We start from the raw sequence: 19810 nt of genomic DNA, 5'->3' as shown, positions 1-19810 counted from the left end.
ACCCCTCAAATGCATCAAAAGCTGTTTAGAAACCTTTATCTAAGATTTCCTTCAGAAAGTATGCTGCTTTTGGTTGTAGAGGAATTTGGTAGCACTTTGGGATGTAGTAGAGAGCGTGTGTGTGTGGCTTGAAATAACAGAAGAAATACTGGGAGCATACAGAATCCTTTGGAACCCACCTGCTCTGTGATGGAGCCTGTATGTCCTTTGGTCTTTCTTCTCTTGAAACAAAGAACTGGGACTAATCTACTTTTCTTAAAAAAATGTAAAGTTGTGGGTGGAATGATTTGTCAATGTAAAAGGATAAAAAGTTCCAAAATCAGTTTTTTGTCATCCTTGGCAGCTTTTCCCTTTCTCTCCTCCTTCCTACCACCACCTGGGTAATTAAGCTGCTTTCAAACCATTGTGTTTTAAAGGAAACTGAATGACCCTTCCATTATCACCCCATTTTCCCGAGATGACCGAGGATACACTCCACTTCATATAGCTGCTATTTGTGGTGAGTGAGCTTGCTGTTCTTCACTAGTGTTTCCTGCTCCTTTTGCTTTTGTATCTTTATGTCAACCTGTTTTCCACCTTTGTATTAAAGCTGGAATTCTGCATGAAGTTGTTTTTTTTTTATTCTTTGCTATTGAAACTTTGCTGTTTCTATCTGACCACAGACTGAAGTTGTTGTATATTCTTTTAAATTCAGTTTCTTATGGCTGAGTTATTTGTTTGCTGACTGCTTACTTTTGCCATAGTGATTACCACAGTGGTGCTTTCTTCAGCTTTGAAAAAAGTAAAAATGTGTCCTCAGAAACCAGTCTTGTTTTAGAGGACTGGCAGATAGAGAAACAACTTTCTCCTGCAGCTGGCTATGCATTGTAGATCTTTAACACCTGTATTGTAATGTTCATTATGTACTTGATCTTTTTATCAGAAGCTGTATTATTTTCTTAATGGGTAGTTTCTTATTTATAATTTCCTTTTTTTTGTCATTACATTGAATCCAAATATTTTTCTTTTGTTACTTGTGGGATACAAATATATCTTGTTTTTAGCTGGAGGTTCCTTTATGGGGCTTTGACCCTGAATAATCTGCCACAAAAAATATGCTGTATATTTAAATATAGTATGCAGAAATGCAGGGTATCTTGGTTTATAGTCACTGTTTGAATTTGAAAAGTAGCAGTGTTCTTGTGCTAAGTTTACTCCTTTCTTTGAATGCTTCTTTTCCAAGGTCAAACTTCATTAGTGGATTTACTGGTAGCCAAAGGAGCCATTGTCAATGCTACAGATTACCATGGCTCAACTCCCCTTCACCTCGCCTGCCAGAAGGGATATCAAAACGTTACAGTAAGCACAACACCTAACCTAAACAATAAATACATGACTCTATCTAAGCTCTTCTACTGTTACTCTCATTTAGGTCTTCTGGGGAGATTTTACCAGAACTGTGTAAGCTGTCAGAATGGAGGATCTTTCATCATTGTAGTTTGAAAGATATTTTTTCTTCTACTTCAAGGTTTTCAGCCATTGATAATTACCAGCTGGCAGCTCTGCATACCTGATAATTCTTCCAGTTAATTAGCACAAATGTCCAGTACATAATACAAATGGAGAGCACCTCTGCTCTTGCTTGAGCCAGAACAACCATTGCAGTCATTGGGCTGAGTTAAACACTTCACACTGTGTTTAGGATAGACTGTGTAACTGCAGTAATTATTGTCTACTTGAATATAATAGATGTGATATTGTCCAATTAGCATTGTTGAAATTAAGCTGTGTCTTCACTTGCATAGGCTCTTGAGGTGCAAGGTAGATGGTGTAGTGAGTATATTATATATATATAATATATATCATATTGCAGTGTTTGCTGCAGTAGAGAATTCATTTTTTTCAATTAAAATTCTGAATATATAAGAAGAGACTTTTTCATTCTTGGGGTAGGGCACAGACAGTGCTGCAGTGCCAAGAGGGTGGTGTCTGAACCAGGAGGCAGAGCTAGTGTCTCATGAAGTGCTTCATCATGCCAGAACCCTAAAGGAATCTGCAAAGCAATAATTGTTTGTACATTAATTTTTTAGTTACTTAAATGTCTACTTTTGTTTTTCTTTTAAGCTGCTCTTATTGCACTACAAGGCAAGTACTGATGTTCAGGACAATAATGGAAATACTCCACTTCATTTAGCCTGCACTTACGGTCATGAGGATGTAAGTAATTGTTTTGTAACAAACCAAATGGGAATTCTAATGGAAAGGAATTAAACTAATGCAAATTAGCACTAAACTTACATATTTTAAAAAGTAAATAAAAATATTTGAAGGCTAAATTGTTTAATGCTCTAAATGAGGGCTTTATTTGGTAGTTCGTAGCAATTTTTAATGTGAGTTCATATTAAAGATAGCATTGCTTTGCAAATGTAGTTATTAACTCTTTATTTAATGACACTGAACCACTAAAGCTTGCTCTTTAGGTAATGGGGTTACATGAGCAGCAATAAAAACAAACTTTTTAGGATTGTGCCTGTTGTTCGAACTGAGACACAGCTCTATAATTTATTGATAGCTTTCCTTTCCTTCCCTTCCCAGTGTGTCAAGGCTTTGGTGTACTATGATGTGCACTCCTGCAGGCTGGATATTGGCAATGAGAAGGGAGACACTCCTCTCCACATCGCTGCTCGCTGGGGCTATCAAGGGATCATAGAAGTGCTCTTGCAAAATGGGGCAAACCCAGAAATTCAGAACAGGATGAAAGAGACTTCCCTACAGTGTGCACTAAATTCCAAGGTATTCCTCTGTCATCCAGCCTGGTTTCTTTCTGATGCAGCACCACAGAGGTGTAGGTGTTCACTGCTAATAGGATTTCACTATTAAAGAGAAAATGTGTGTTTCTCTCTGCGGAGAAAAGGTCCCACTTTAACTCCAGCAGCAGGAATACACTCTGTGGGATAGAACATGAACTTGTAAATGGGTACTTTTAATCTGCTCAGTCATAATCTGTTACTAATTATTAGGTTGTCAGCTAATTTGTGTTTCAGTCAGTAGATTCCTCTATAAGTGGAGTTACACTGGTTCTCTTTAATGCGTTCATGCAGATTTTGTCATTGATGGAATTGAGCTACCTAACGTTTGAAAGAGGACAGAGTGCTTCTGAGGTAACAGCCCATTGCTAAACTGTTTCTTGCCTATGCTTAGTCTCTTCAATTTGATATTTAACTTTTTCTTTTTGGTTGTTTATTTAATTGATTTTTATATGTTTTTTTTCCAACTGTAAGTCACCGCTTAGGTCGCCTCAGCACTCAGCAGAAACTTTCAGCAGAGGATCATCTGTCTCTAGCCTGTCATCAGCATCAACTGATATAAGGCAAGAAGAAGCAAAAAACAGTTATAAAGAGGTAAGACTGAGGTATAGGTTTTGGCAGTAAAAAAGTGAAGGAAGTTAGAAGAGTAATAATTTGCTACAGTGTTTTAAACTGCTTCTTCAGGAATAGCCTTCTGTCTGGTTTGGAAAATAATAACTGCTGTCCCTGGGGGCTTGTCATCTCAGTACCTGAGCACTCATTTTTGCGTGGTTTCAGCTGCTCTGTTGGTTATTTCTGGGGAAAAATTGACACCATCTCTGAAGTAGTTGTTCATATTTATTGAGAATTTGTTGAGGTTTACCAAAGTGCAGTGGCAGTCAGTGCCCCAAGGACCTGGCTGTCCCATCCAGGAATTAAGTGTCACTGTTTACAGAATCTGTCAGGGAAGAGACTAGTACAGGCATACTGCAAACAACAAACTGGAATGTTAAAACATGCTTTCAAAATAGGAATGTGAATCAGTTTTGACTCTTATACCACCACTCATTCTGATGCTTCTTTTTATTTTTCCTAGTCTGCCTATTCATTTTTTTTTTCCAAATTGACTTCCTAAGTATGTTTGTTTCTCTCAATATCACCACTACATTCAAATTATTCCTTTGCCTGCTATTAAAAGGTTCTTCTCTTGCCAGAAGTTTCAGTTTTTTAAAAATATTGAAACACAAAGATGTAAATCTTGACTGGACAATATGATTTCACACTTGAGTTGCTCTATGAGAGGCCCAGTGAAGGGCTGTTCCTCCCTATTTGTAGAGTCAAGCACTCTAAAGAAGTTATCCTCGTAAATTGAGGGTTTATTTTTTCTTTGAAGGAACAAATTTATCACACCCAAGTGCTAAGACTGTAGTTCAAATCAGGGAAAAAAGATTACAAACTGCTTATACCTGAGGTCCTTGGGGTTAATGACCTTCTCTGTAATCCAGCTTTAGTTCATTTCTGTTTGCCAAGTTTCACCTGGGCTTCCTGCTCAAAGAGGCAAGAGCCTGATGCTCTGATATACTACTGGAAGTGATGGGAAACTGATATGGTCAGTTTTTCCAGTTTTCCTTTGCACCTTGGATTAAGGGCATACAGTCAGACCTTTATTAAACAATACTAAATTACACTCTTAAATGAGCTAGTCATAATGTTTATCATGACTTAGAAAAGAGAGAGTGAAAGAGCCAGGGTTGTAAATTTGGGACTTGCTCTGTTGGAATTAAAATTTCCATGCACAGTTCCTGTTCAGCTGAAGAACTGGCCATGCGGGTGAATTGTAGAAGATTTCTTTCTTCTATTTTTATATTTAAAGGAAGGTTCTGTTCCATGGAAGAGTGAGAAAACAAACTGGAAAGATGGGGAAATGCATGTAGCAGACATTTTGCCCTAAGTACTCTTAATAAATTATCTATAAGATGCATAACAAATGTTGTACCACTGCTGGGGCCTGAGGCAGCTTTTAGTACTTTAAGAAGGTTGTTATTTTTGGAAAGAAATTATCTGAGCTTGTGGGTCACTGCTATTACTGTTAGGCATCTTGTATGGCATAAGATCCTTTGCATTCTCCAGTGACATTATTCTGTATGAATAGGGGAAGTTTAGGGGAGGCACAGACCTCAGTAGGGCATATAGTCCATTTTAGCTGTATATGTGGAGAGACTGGGATTCAGCTCACCCAACTTCTAGAAGACAGCTGTCTTCACTTGAGACATCTATTGCCGCTCCTTAGTGCAGGGAAATTAACTCCAGAGAGGAGTTAACCTCAAACATGCTTAGTTTGACCTGAATTGCACTCAGGTGTTATTTGCTGACTGCATTCTCTTCTGTGGTTGCCAGAGAGGGAGTCTAAATCTTGGCTAAGATTTAGACAGCTGACTTTTAGACGTTCAAAGTTAGGAAAGAAAAATCAAAGAACCATAGATTCTGCCCTGAGTGACCTGAGTGACTTCAAGACCTTCATCCTGTATTGGGAAAGTATAATAAAACCAAACTTAACAGTGTTCCTAAGCAGAGATAAAAATGGAGAGATTTCATCTGGCCTCTGATCTTTCAGCTGTTTGTGTCTTGTTCTTCATCTAAAAACCCTGAAGAAAGAGATCAGAGCAACAAAACACAAACTTCAGTCTCGTTCTTCCTTGTTTGCCTTGCCCAACACCACTGTCACCCTCAGCAAGGTGGTAATTTCCATGTGAAGATGGAAATGTGACTGAAGCTGTCCCTCCATGACATCTTCAGCTTGCAAGGTGTTCCTTACTATTGAAACAAGTACTCTTACGCAGCAGCACCTTCGGTGATTCTAGCATAGTGCTGGAATAATTTGCTATAATGCTGAAACAGATTTTCACAAAGCTTATTAAATGATTCTTGACACTCTGCAGAGCCAGGTGAATTGTGAGAGGACTGATGGACTCTCCCTGCCCTTTTGCTGGCACCTTTCCCATTCCTATCAGGTAGGATCTCTACTCCTTCATGTGAGAGCGGAGAATTAGAGTAGTGAAGAGACAAGTTAATCTCCTTCCCCTGCTTTCACAAGCTACCTGAGGGCTCAGGGGAGTGGCAGCAGTGCTCTGCAGAGCACCTTCCACCTCTTCTTCCCTCATGTGTCTCTTTTCCCCTGCAGAGCTCATGAGCAGGCAAGCACCTTCACCCAGCAGTGGAGCCCTGGCTTCACCCTACACTTTAATGGGCTGATGCTGGTGCTTGTCCTAATGCATACCCTTTGATATTTATGGCTTTCCAGATTTAAGTAAGAAAAGAAATTTCGTACTTACAGTCAAGTTAGATTTGTGTTTTAGCACAGGATTAAACCAGTTATCTGCAGATGTAAAGGTTACAATTGGAAAGCATCTTTTTAATCTTAAAGTGTTGTTTCTCAAATAGCACAATGAAACCTGCCATCCTTTGTGTTCCTGGTAGCACAGAGTAGCTCAGCAAGAGTCCAAACAGTATCAGTGTATATTAGGGTAGGAATTTGCCTTGAGCAGGGATTTTTAATGTTAGGCTCACACAGAAATGCAGAGGGCAGCTGCTGCTGCAGCACCATAATAATATATATCAGCTTACATGGCTTTGTTTATGGGTGGGCCACATATCCTCAATTTAGATAAGTACTGTTTAACTGAGCAAGGCAGAGATCATCAAATGGCCACAGGCCTTGTACAGATTTTCTGTCTCATAAAGGCAGAAGGTTTTTCCTTTTAAACTTTATCAATAAATATGAAATGGGCCAGCAGTAATCCTACTGCATGAGCTTAGGAGGTTAGCAAGGGACACAGGATTTTCTGTGTTCTGCTTAATGCCAGTACTAACAAATAAAATAAATAAAGCGAATAAATAATTTTCTTCATACATAGGTGGAAAAACTCCTGAGAGCAGTTGCTGATGGAGATCTGGAAATGGTGAGTGTTAATGTGGCTGTTGAATATTAGTGAATTCCATTCTATCTCATTCAAATTGAGGAAGTTACTTGTAAATAGTATCAAGTGGAGAATACTTTGGGTAACAATCTCATGTAAAGAGGAAATTTAGGTGACACTAGTCAGCACAAAGATGCTATTTGTGGGGCACACAACAGCATGTAGTTTGGATTTCACTTCAAATAGACAGCTGATGACTATAATAATACCAGTTTCAGAGGTGCTGTTCTGTAATTTGTGGTACCACCTGTCTTGACTATTTTTTTATTTATTATTGCCTTTATTCCTCAAAAATGAGATGCTTCTAATGTCATTCTACTGAAAAATTGGAGATGATGCAGGAATCTTTAGGAGTTTTGCTTTTGGAAATGTGTATAAGGCTGCAGATTTCTTGATTTTCTTGTAGTTCACAGAACAAAACTATAAAACTGTGTGAGAATGCAGGTTTGCTCTGTTGGATGCATGTTCTGAAAAACCTGTTTGGGTTTGGTTTATACCAGGAGTTACAAGTGCCAATGAAACCTCACAGAGTCATCAGAAAATAGAAAACCCATGTTACAAAATATGTGCCATGTTAATACTGTTTCTCTTATGTTTTATTCCACAGGGGTGACAGAAATAATTTATCAGCTGATAGAGCAAAGAGCTGTTCAGTTTTTGAGTACATACCATTATCCTAGTTTACAATGTGACTTAATATTAGTAATTATTTCCAAGCCAGCCCTTAAGTCATTTCAAGAAACACTAACATGTACAATAGTGATATTTGCCATCTTCCTGGCCAGTGGTATATGTGCATGTATTACAATTAACTTTTCACTCACTTTGTAAAAATCTGAATTTCATCAAGAAAATTAAGTATAGTGCTATAACTTGCTGGAAAATTAGTACCTAGCACTGCTTAATAGATACCAGCAATGAAAAGCATATGGAAATCCAGTCTGTGCATTCAGATGACAGAATCGCCTTATCTTTTGTGGCTTCACTTTCCTCATTACTGAAGTTCATGTGAAGCTGTTCATAAAAGGAGAATCATCTAACTGGATGAGAAAGGTTACAGATTCCCTATCTCTTAAAAAAACATGAGTATTTAAAAACTCTGACCTTGTTCCGACAGCCTGAGGTCTGTATCCATAGGAACAGCCACAGCAACCAGGTCATTAGGGCTCCTGTAGATTTTTGCTGTGGCAGCCAACTGAGCTTTGCAAGAGGCTTTAAATAAGTGCTGTGAAACTGGAAGATTAAAAAAAAAAATAAACATTATGATGCTATTGGCGTTGTCTCAGCATAGCTACTGGATTTGGTACTCTCCTTGTACCCAGCCTGTCCAGTGGAAAGGGTACGTGCAAATCTACCACAGCAAAAAAGCAAATCTCTTGTCTGAAATAAGTGTTGTGGAGCAGTTGAAAGGTTGGATTGAGGGTACACAGACCCAGAGTGATTGGCTGAGTATTCCAAAGTACCCCAGCAGTGTAAAGAATGTTTTAGGTGACAGATTATCTGGAAATGAAGCTGGGCAATCTCCTGAGGTATCTGTCTAGTGTGTGTCTACTTGAAAGTACAGTTAATATTTTGACAAAAACTACCTTTAAACCAAGAAGAATGGCTACTGCACTGTAATTACAAAGAGATGGGCAGAGGAGTAGTGTGTTCAGGCTTTTGGGAGACACTGATGTCACTATGTTGGGAGCTGTGCACTGGATAATGGGAGCAGCAGTATTGGGCTGTCACAGGAGGAGGAGGGAGTAGATTGTGTGAGTCTGCAGGGAAAGGGGGAAGTGAAGTTGACAGTTCTGCTTATTTTAGGCATGTACAAATGTAGGAAGTAGTAAAGCTTTGCTGAGCTGGCCTTCCATAAACAGGCAGGCTGGAGAGAAGAGTTCCTTTACTGCAGGGAGCAATGTGGAATTTGCAGGGAAAGCAGTATTCTGTGAAAAACATCCCTTTTCAGGCTCAAATATATTACCATTCAGAATCAGGTATAGACCCCTTCCTGGCTGTCCTAGGATTTGTTGTAGCTGCATGTGTTTAAGTGGATAGGACATGGATGTGTTGTTTTCCCAGAGCTCAGTGGTGAGGAGCAGAACCTGTGACAAGTGTGAGATTAAACAGAGTGGGAGGAATGTCTCAGAAATCCCACTGTCCCCATTCCCTTGGACTAGCAGCTGTAGAGCTCTTGGCCTGGTCCATAATAAATAATAAAAAGCAGAGACTTAACACAGTCACTGCTAATTCTAAGATGTCTTTAGTGAAATGTAGATTAATAAGTTTCAAGAGAAAAATGTACTGCTTAAACAGCTTTTTTTTGTTTTGTTGAATGCAATATCATGTAAAATTTACATGCCCTAAGCATCACTGTTTGCAGGTTGCACATGAATGTCCTGAGCCCTAAGACTTCACTGAAGGGCCTCTCAAATATTGTAAATAGAGGAAAAAGTGAAATTGTCCAACTGCTGTGAAGTGACAGACCTAAGGAAAGTCAGTGCCCCTGCAAAGGTTTGGGTACCAGTTAGATGTTGTCATCCTTGTCATTCCTTGTGTTCTTTAAAGCAAAAGATGAAACAAAATTCATATTGATATGAGCTGGCACAAATCATCTGAGCTAAAAGGATTTGGAGTGTTTGAGAGTGGGTGCACACTGAAGTTGTGATTAGGCAGCAGGAAGTAATTTATAATTCACTGCTGTACTTGGAGAACTTCCTAGCTGCTTTGTCAACAATAGCACTTGATTTTTTAATTTGGCCTGTGGGCAGCTGATGTGCTTTCCCTGAGACACTCAGAAGTGTATGTTTGTCAAATTTGACTTGTCTCCATTTGCAGATCTGTTAGGACATGCAACTTTTGGACTATAAAGAAGGATTTGCTTTTTATGCCAGGTCCGTTATCTCTTGGAATGGATGGAAGAAGATTTGGAAGATGAGGATGACACAGCCAGTATATCAAAACCAGAATTCTGCCATCCCTTATGCCAGTGCTCAAAATGTGGGCCAGCACAAAAGGTTGGAATATTCATTCTGTAAAAAAGAATAATTTATATTCTTGTAATGTAAGTTTTAGCTCGAGAGAAATAGCATTCATATTGCCCAGCACCTCTGTCTCTCTGTATATAAAGAAGTCAACTATATACAGATTTTCACACTTCATCTGATGGAATGAAATTACTCTTTTTTTTAATTGAACTGTTGTAAATTTTGGATACAGGAACAGTGTTCATGGACTCACTCAAGGTCTAATGGATTGAGAAAGCTTCACAGTTTGCTTTTAGCATATGTGGAGTGCTGTCAGGAAGGTTTGGGCAATTTTGAATAAACATTCTTTTCTAAGCCTCTGGTTCTCTTTAGTTTACACTGCTACTGGCACAGCATATCTACTTACCTGTTAGTAATCAGTTCAGCAAGGAACACCTGCTAATCCCAAATCCATGTAATGCTGATAAAGTATTTTTTTTAATTGGATGGCATCTTTTCTACAAGCCATATCTAAAGCCTCTTCAGAGATTAGATATAATTACAAAGACTTCCTTTTCAGCTTCAAAGATTTCCTTCCCCCTAACTTACCACATCTGTAGAATAGAATGAGGCTTTGCAATACACTCTTTTTATGGTTTTTTTGGTTTGTTGTTTTTTGGTTTGCTTTTTTTCTGTGTATGTGTTTTTGGATTTTTTTTTTGTTGTTGTTTTAAATAAGGAACAATCCCATCTTTTTGGAAATAGAAATTCCATAACGTGCATTCCTGGAGGTGTCTGAAGGTGTACATGACTGCATAGGTCATTGCAAAATAAACCTAAATACAAATTGTCAGTTTATTGGCTGCTTTGAGGTTAACAGCACTGTGAGATGGCTTAACTTCTAAATTCCCCACTGCCACCACACATTTATTTTGTGCAGGCTTAGAGTGTGCTGTTGTCCTTAAATTCACATTCACACCTGCTTTTTTCTCTGCTAAGGGGTGTCTCTGTGCCTCAGGACAGAGATCATGTGCTAAAGATGCCAGAGCTGGAGTCCATAAAGCTCTTTTTATTGCTGACAGGAAAGGGAATGGCATCTGCTGTGGAATTTACTTGTCTGCTGAATGAGAAGAAGGAACTTGTTAATTAATCCAAAACCCTGTGTTAGGCACACGATGAAAGCACAGAATAAAAGGTTGTGCACCACTGTAAATGTCAGGCAGCCACAGTTTGCAAGAGGAGTGAAAGAGGATGTTCTGTTCAGCTGGGTAAACTGTCCTCCAGGTGGTTTCCTTATCTTGACTCCCCAGGGGAGTCTGTTCTCTGGCCCACTCTTGCTTCCAGATGAATTAAATTAATTTCAGGTTGTATCCTTATTACCCTAAGCTTCATGTAGTATTAAGAAGTGTTTATTGTCTGTCTCAAAGAGCATAAATATTTGTATAAATGAAAGTAACTCATTAACACTGCCACATATCCAGTATGAGCATCCTAACAGCTACATAAAAACTTTGTTTTGCTTATGTCTCAACCTGTGCTGCTTTAGTCTCTTTTTAATATCATGAATACTTTGCCTTGAGTTGCTCTCCATGAAGCTATCACATTGGAAGAAAAGAGATAACAATAAAAGTAATTTTCTCTTGAAAAATACTACCAAGCTGCTCTGCTTTACTGACTTTTTCTGAAGGCCTCAAATTAGGCTCTAGCAGAATTTCTTGTAATGCCCATCTGCCTGTTTTATATAAACTTAGCAGTTACTTGGCTATTTAATTAATTAAAACAAAGCCTGATTATTTTTACAGTTTTGTTGTGTGTTTTCCTCAACAGAAGTTTTCCAGGATCTGTGCCAACGGGCTGGGGGTGAATGTTTCAAACCAGGATGGTTTCACCCCACTGCACATGGCTGCTCTGCACGGCCACGGCGAGCTGGCGTCGCTGCTGCTGCGCCACGGCGCCAGTGCCAGCGCCAAGAACGCCCAGCTGGCAGCTCCCCTACACCTGGCCTGCCAGAAGGGACACTCCCAGGTAACCCTGCCTTCCCCACAAAGCTCACTGACACCTGGCCACCCCTGGAAAGCTCCGGTGAAAATTTCCTCGGGTTTCCCAGCCAGGGAAGTTGGCAACCAAGCTAAGCCAGGAACAGAGAAAATGAGTTTGGCAGTTCTGGTTTTTAAAATCTCCAGATGGAAAGGGAAACTGTGAGCTGAAATAGTTTAAGTAGACACCTTTTCTTTATAAAGGTTTATTAACCATCATATGGTTTAATGCAGGTGATGCAAAAACCTTCTGTTGTACTTCAAACATCCTTTGTGCAGCTGAATCTTCCGTGTGCATTCCTCTGGACCTTCTTCTCTATGTTATGTTTGTGTTTTGGTACTTTCAATAACCACAGTATTAATTAGTTACTTTATTTGCAACTCCTTTAATTAGATCATGAGCCAAATGGAGCTTTGAGGCAGCAGATAACTCGTCCTTCACTTCAAGTCAGGAAAACAAAAGCAGTGAAAAGAAGTGTGAGCCCATGGGGGGAGGGTGTGAGGGTGTCAGTACAGGAGGGAGAGTAAATGAGATGAGAAAATAACAATGTGAAAAAGTGGGGAAACAGGCAAATGGAAAGGTGGAGCAAAGTGGAAAATTATTATTTTAAAAATAAGGAGCTGAAGACTCCTTAGGAAGTCTTTTTTTTCCCTTCCTGAAGGAGGGAAAAAAAGAGAATTTTGAAAATGATGGGAAGACAAAGCACTAGGGAAGCAAGAAAAACCAGTACAACTCACAGTTGTAGGTTAATATATGGGATAGTTGTAGATTAGCTCATAGGGTAATTACAGTGTAAAGAACTCCTTCCAAGTGTTGTGATGAGTTTGGAAAATCTGCTGCTGTGGTGGTGGGATTTGATGTTTTGTTAAGTTACTGGTTACTGGTTTGTTTTTCATGCACCTCAAGTTTTATTTTCTGGCCTTTCTTGTAGTTGCTTAAATTTTTCTTTTTTAAAAGTGGGTGTTAAAATATGAAAATTAGTCTCATACTCAGTAACTCAGTACTCTTACTCAGAGTAAAGTTTTTACTTCTTTCAATAGGTGGTAAAGTGTCTGATGGATTACAATGCTAAACAAAATAAAAAGGATATCTATGGAAATACTCCCTTGATTTATGCATGCTCGAATGGTCATTATGAGACTACTGCCTTGTTGTTGCAGGTAAGATCACTGAAGACAGTGTTCTGCTGGTATTTCTCATTGATACCTGTGCTTACCCAGTGCTCAGAATCAGTATTTTTAGTTATGTATTTCTCTGTCAAAAATACTTGGGGAAAGAAATAAGTTTTTTTAACTTACTCTTTTCAATCCCATCCTTTCCCAGGTTTTAATTAGATAAATATTACCTTGCTATTATTGTACAGGTAGCTGTTTTTATGGAACTTGTACGTGGTAGGTGTTAGGTTTTCTTGCCTGGGATTCTATCATGTAGGGTTGGGGGTTTCTTAAGTATCTGTAATAGATGTGTGCAAAATCGAAATGAGCTGATCCACGGAGCTGTGGCTGTGAGATGGGCACTGACGTGACCAGGTGTGTTCTCGTTGCTGTGGCGTGCAGCGCTCTGGTCCGTGCTGCCTTTCTAACTCTGCTTTCCCTTTGCTGTGCAGCACGGAGCCTCTGTGAACCTCTCCAATGCCAAGGGCAACACAGCCCTGCACGAGGCCGTGGCGGGCAGGCACGAGGCGCTGGTGGCGTTGCTGCTGCAGCACGGGGCCCTGCGGCACCTGCGCAACGAGCGGAGCTGCACCGCTGCCGACTGCGCCGAGCCCGTGAGTGCTGCACCCGCCTGGGCAGGGCAGGAGGGCAGAGCAGCACTGCTGCTGTCACTGCAGGGCTGCACACACCGAGCTGCATCCTGCACTTACTGGGTGGAAACACTGAGATGCATGTTTGTTCTACACAAATGATTCCGGTGGCCTGTGAAACTGGTCGTGTCTCAGGAATTAAGTTATCCTAGACAAAAGGGATGAGGCTAGAAAGAGTGAAAGCACAGATCTAAATAAAATTAACATTAAAATCTATGTAATGGCAGAGAGAGCAGAAGTAATGTTGGATTTAGGCAAATGAACACCTTGCCCTAATCAGTTGCACTGGCAGCAGCGTTCCTTGTCCCACCCATCATCATCTGCCCTTCGAGCCCTTTCTGATTCCTTTTATCTTGCAATAGATAACTCTGACCTTCCCCTTTATTAATAGCAGTAACATTATATGTAATATTAAATGGTATGGAGTTATTTCACTCTTTTAAGGATTTGAAACATGGCCCCTATCTTAATGTGTTTAAATGGCCTCTGAGATGTAGCTTAATGACCACAAAATTCTGTACTGAATCAATTTTAGTATGTATGTTATCATTTAAACTGAAACTGGCTTAACCATAAGTAATACAGCTTAAAATAAGGGGTCAGGACTCCAACATCATACAGTGTAACTTGTGGAACACTGATTTTGTCCCTACTCATAATGATACAATTTCAAGTTTGTTTTTATAATGAGTTGCTTTATGTGTGTTGCATTGATTCATGGAAGCATTAATTAACACACTCTGCACAGACTAAACACTGAATTGTACTGTTGTTTTTCTTCTTTAATCATGGTGAAAATGGAAACTCTTAAAATCAAGAATTCAAACATCATGAAGTTGCTGGAAGCAGCACCAAGCTGTGTCCCCACACCAGCAGAGGGAGAGGAGAGTGAGCAGCACGTCACTGTCAAGATAAGGAAAAAAGGTACCTGTGATATTTGCACTGGTATGAATAAAAAGAGATTTAGGAATTCATGGGTGACTATATCAAATATTTTATGAAATTTCTTTACATATAATAATAGAACAGTCAATTATTTTATATATTTAGGATAGGTAACACCTAAACACCTAAAATACTGTAACTAAATGCAGCAAGACTTTGTATTATACTCATGACATCACTTCAAACTTGGCTTTCACCTACTTTGGGGGATATGTGTGAAATTTACCTAAAAAAACATTTAAAGGTAGAAAACACACCACATTTGAGTTGATATAATTAACCATGTAAGAACTGCACATTTCAGTGCAAAGCAAAACTGATTGACATGATTTCTGGGTAACTCTTGCCTCCTTCCCTCAAAGACTGTCAATGTCTGGTTAATAGAAAACCACAATTAATCACAGCATGCTGATACCTATAATTGAGAATAGTTCTTTCAAGTATTATGAATAGTTATAAAAGAGCAATAGAAGATGTGACTAAGTAATACTAATGAAGAGGTGGTTTAGCATCTGTGTGTTAATTCAGGTTGGTAGAAACTGGAAATCAGGGCCACAATGTCCAGAGTTAGAGTCTCTTCAGAAGCTTGGCCGGTTGTACTAATTTGTGGAGGAATGTTTATTTCTGCAACTTAAAATTGTTTAAAATTTCCAAAAATAAATCACCACTATAATTCAAATTAGCACTGTTATAGTTTTATATTAAATTAAAATCAGAACTGTGGTTTTTTTAATTCCTAAGTGTGACTCAGTTGTAATTTTAGCTGCCTGTTCTTTTAAACCCCCAGTGCATCCTAAGCCCTGTGAGGAAGCTGATGATCCCATAAGCAGACAACTTCAACTGGTCCAATCAATTAACAGATTTAACAAGTAAGCAGAGAAGCTTGCTCAAAGTGTGTTTGTTGTTTCCCATAAGCAAAGGAGAAGTGCAGCTGCTAATAAAGCCCCAAAGTGGCTCAGGGGTGGTCACACATGACATGGTGGAGTGACAGGGGATGTTAATCCTTCAGGGCTGGCACATTCACATCCCCAGGCAGATGTTCTGGGCATGACAAGCTCACTGGGGTGCTGAGGGAGGAATTGAAAACGTATCTAAAACTGGGATTGCACTAATACTTGGTGTGCCATCAGTTAAGCATTTCAGAGCCAGACTGCTTGAAAATAATGCAGTGGTTTTCACTCATTAGCTGAGTTTTGCTCATTATCTTTTTAAGCCTTAATGTATATTCCATAGTCAAATACAGAGAATAGAAGTAGGTTGCAGTTCTGGGAAGGTGTTATCAGGGAGCTGCCTTTCTCTGGTGAGACAGTTCCACCTTGTGGAGCTTCTGAGAGAGAGTTTTTTATGAAAGGCTTATGGGAAGACAATTAATTTCTTTGATTTCTTTAAAATCTTCTTCAGAGAAAAACACTTACGGAGAACAATAACAAGAGATAAAAGCGTCCCTAATTTTGACTATCACTTACTGCACCAGGTAAGTGGAAATACTTGTTCAGATTATTCTTATATTGCAGCAAATACAGTTGTTTGCTCTGCTATTACTCTGGGTACATGAAAGAGAAAGTTTACTAGTGGTGGTCGTTGAATCACAAAAGTTCTGACCTGTTTGCCAAACTGCTTGTTTCATCATTGTTCACCTTTCAGTGCTGCTTCTATGACACCTCTTAATCACTTCATTCTTATTCTTAAGCCTCTTACTGCAGGTTTCATCTCAGTCTTGTTTTCTGTGTTCAGCAAAACCTAGAACTGAAAAACTGCAGCTTCTTGGAGCTGCAGCTTGCTTTGGCAAGAGACATTTTACAGTAGATTGAAATTAGGGTTTGCAGACTTAAAGTGAGCTTGTAAGAGGAGAATGTTTGCAAGGGTGACAGCAAACCCAGATGCATGTTGCATTGTCAGCTGTGACACAATTGTATGTAACAGATTCACCTCTGCTTGGGGTGCAGTGACACCCACACCAACTGCTGGATGCTGCCTTCCCCAGAGCTTCTGCTCCTTCTGCCTCCTTTACACTGGCTTTGACTCTCATTGCATCTTCTGCTGAGCCATTTCAGAACTCTAAACCAAGAGAAAAATCACCTGTCCAAAACAAAACATTTTTTTCCAGGTTACTTCAGCAGCTGCCCATCATTAGACTGACACAGCCTTGGAACACTGAAATGAGAACACTAAATTAATTCCATAAAGCTGTAATTTCATTAATTCTTTCTAAATTATAATATTCTACTACTTAACTTGGGATTTAGATTTTTATAACTGTGGATCACTGAAGGCAGTATGTTATTTCAGTACACAGGTGTCAGATAACTAATATGTGACCCTGATACAGAGCATTCCACCCTGTTCTGTGGTTGTGAGTTCATACAGCTGTGGCTGAAGTAATTAATGAGTCCATACAGCTCTGAATTGTTAGTGGATTTAAATGGGCATAACCTGTGCTTGTGGCATTTTTAAGATTGTTGCCATCATTTCAGTAAAAAAAGCTACTTTCTCCTTTAGTTCTTGTCTTAGAAGATCTGTCCATTAGCATGCTTGGATTCTCTTTATTTCTCCTGGTTATTTTAACATTTGCAGAGTGGCCAGTAATCCAGGACAGCCACCCACACTGTACATGAGAAAACGGGAGCAGGTTGGAAATGGAAGATATGAATAGTTGGAAGGACCAAAAAGAGGCACTAAGGGGGTGGGGGTCTCTTCCCTGACAGGTGACCTGTGGAAGCAGGGAAAACTGCCTTTGCCATCAGCAGTACCTGGGTTACCCTGTCTGGTACTACTTACACTTAAAAGAAATGGCTGTTAATTTCAAGTGCATTGAGACTTGCATTACAAAAGGTATTTAGAAGAGTTGTGATGATGTTGGGATAGTCAGGTGAAAATAAGTTTTGCAGTGTCTGTTACAATTTCGGGTCTGTTACTGATGTGTGTGTAGTCTGGGGCAGGTTGGCCTGTTGTTTTCTTGTATGTAACCCAAATATAATTACTCTGTTACAAAGTATGCTATTTTAAATCCTGGCTGTGTTCTCAGTGTCATGAAAGTCATGTGATAATAATGTTCAAGAAACAATATATTAATTTTCCTTCTTAATGAAGAAAGTAAGTAATGCATTTAACATGCCATTTCTCTCTCCTCACAGATGGCCATTAAAAGCTTTGATAAAAGCAAATTAAAATCTGTTGGAATGCTGGAGCAGGGCACAGTTCAGGAGGCTGACACGGGGTGCAGCGGTGAGTTTGTGGAAGACGAGGACACGTCAGGTCCTCACAGGAGTAAATTAATGCAGCGCAGACACACGGTCAATGTGCCACTGCCAGCAGAGGAGGACAGTGACAGTGGCTCACCCAGCCCTGCAGAGCCAGGGCTTCCACAGGCACAGGACTGCGATGGCTCGGTTTCAGATCACTGACAGGGAAGCACGGATCCAAAGTTGAGGAAGTTGGTGGTGTGAATTTCAATAGCCCTTCACTGTGTGCCAGATGTCGGTGACACACCCCAGTTCAGAGCAGGCACAGGCTCTGCAGCACAGCTGGAATGTTCTGGGAACTGACTCCTCTGTTCATGATGGAGGTGACCACACAGCCAGATCATTACTGATCTCACTAACAGGGATTTAACGAGATGAAGACAGCAAAATTACTTTCCTATTCTGTTCAGCACTTCTTAAAAAGCTCTATGTAACAGTAAACCAAATGAAACCGTTTTTTTCAGCCACCCACTTTGTTTTAAAAGTCTTTGAATAATTTTTGCATTTTCAGTTTTTATCACTACATTCAGAATTAAATATATTTATATATATATAAAGATATATTGGATAACAAGGTATTTATTGCCAAAGGTAATGGAAATGTCTTTATTTTTATTGTAATGTTACAAACCATTATAGTATATATTTCTGTATATTCTGGTAGCTGGGCAAACAATAGTCCATAATATCTGCATTATTAATGTGAAGGGACATAATCCTTGCTAATCTCTCAGCAATGCTCCCCTGTACTGGAGCTGCAAGATCAAGTTCTTACAGAGGAGCCAAGATACTGGGGAAAAGTGGAGAGCCCTTGACAAAGCTGAACTTTGGACTTGCTGTTCACAGCCCAGTAAAAAAGCAGAAGCAAGCACAAGGTGCAAGGGCACAGAAAACTAATTTGCTTTTCCCCTTTTCTAAAGCAAGTAATGCAAAAATGCACAAGTATTCATGATTCTGAACCTGGGCAACATCCACAGACAAACTGCTTCAGAGCCTGCTCTGGACTGCTCTTAAAAAGGTAAAGTTCACATTATGAAAGGTCCATCTCACATCAGTGAGCACTGGCTGGAATAGGCCAAATCCTGCCCCATTCCCAGGGGTGATCACTGAAGAATTGAAAGCTCACAGGGAAATTACCAAGTGGCTGCTGAGATTCAGAGTTCATTTTCTACTGTCTGGTTATGGGAAGAGAAGGTGTAAATAGCACAAGCCAGGTTTTGCAGTGCAGTATTTTTTTATTCTTGGCTCATCACATCCAGCTTGCATTTTATTTAATGAACTATTTGTATAATTATCTTTCTTTTAACTGTGGTATTAGTAAACTACCTGGCAAAATACAAAGCTGGAAGATAGAGTGGTGGGTTTTTCAGATAACTTTTTAATCTAAGAGGTAAAATGTCAAATGACACTTGGATTTGAGGGTAATGTGTTTATTTTTCTAATAATTTATGAGTTCATCTGATTTTCTGACGTGCCTTGGATTTGTGCCAAATGATGGAAAGAAAAAACTAGTAAAAGAACTATTGAAAATGCTGTTTTCTTTTGTCCAAGCATTGAATCTATTACACATTTCCTTGCTTGGTTTTGTAGGCATTTGAAGACTTTACCTTGTGTTTACTCTTGGACTTTCCTTCCTCCTACATTTACAGATAACTTTATTAGGTTGTGTGGTTTTATATTTATGCACAGAGGTGTACAAAATAGAACTATTAGTGAAACTGAGCATTTTCACATAACCTCCTTTTGTAGCTCTACATGGACATAAAAAAGAAAGGAAGTTCAGCTCCTACAAGTCAAAAGACACAAAAGGGAAGAGGTAAAACAAGTTTTTCCTTCTTGTGACACTGTAAAGATGACCTGGAATAAGTCTTGGTCCTTACCTGTAGCAAGAATAATCCAGATACTTAAGATCACATAGACTATTATAGATCTGATTTTCAAACTACAGAGTGAGAATTTTACTTGTGTTTTAATTGTAGCATGCATTTAACTAAATTATTCTTCAGATTTCCCAACTATATAGATAAGAAAAATCAGTTCACCACCCTTTGGCTTCAAACTCAATAAGGGTGATTAGTCTCAAGCAATTCGG

At 39.3% G+C, this 19810-nt stretch overlaps 1 protein-coding gene across 3 annotated transcripts in view; it reads left to right on the top strand.

The window, feature by feature from the left end:
- ANKRD27 (ankyrin repeat domain 27) overlaps positions 1 to 19254 on the top strand; it is a 50716-nt gene extending 31462 nt beyond the window's left edge. For 2 of the 3 annotated variants that reach the window (XM_015639826.3, XM_015639825.3), the window contains exons 15-29: positions 417 to 499; positions 1223 to 1338; positions 2104 to 2196; positions 2575 to 2772; positions 3081 to 3140; positions 3261 to 3380; positions 6680 to 6724; positions 9619 to 9741; positions 11518 to 11715; positions 12768 to 12887; positions 13334 to 13495; positions 14350 to 14455; positions 15264 to 15345; positions 15878 to 15950; positions 17611 to 19254. In XM_015639826.3, the coding sequence (XP_015495312.1) occupies positions 417 to 499; positions 1223 to 1338; positions 2104 to 2196; positions 2575 to 2772; positions 3081 to 3140; positions 3261 to 3380; positions 6680 to 6724; positions 9619 to 9741; positions 11518 to 11715; positions 12768 to 12887; positions 13334 to 13495; positions 14350 to 14455; positions 15264 to 15345; positions 15878 to 15950; positions 17611 to 17880 (1849 nt within the window). In that variant the 3' untranslated portion in view covers positions 17881 to 19254. The remainder of the gene's footprint in view (positions 1 to 416; positions 500 to 1222; positions 1339 to 2103; positions 2197 to 2574; positions 2773 to 3080; positions 3141 to 3260; positions 3381 to 6679; positions 6725 to 9618; positions 9742 to 11517; positions 11716 to 12767; positions 12888 to 13333; positions 13496 to 14349; positions 14456 to 15263; positions 15346 to 15877; positions 15951 to 17610) is intronic. The other variant, XM_015639824.3, reaches the window with a different exon arrangement.
- The last annotated feature ends 556 nt before the right edge of the window (positions 19255 to 19810 follow it).

Source organism: Parus major, chromosome 11 (assembly GCF_001522545.3).
Source record: "Parus major isolate Abel chromosome 11, Parus_major1.1, whole genome shotgun sequence".
NCBI classification, from domain to species: Eukaryota; Metazoa; Chordata; class Aves; order Passeriformes; family Paridae; genus Parus; species Parus major.
Note: the sequence above shows the minus strand (reverse complement) of the source record. Positions and strands in the feature narration are given on the sequence as shown.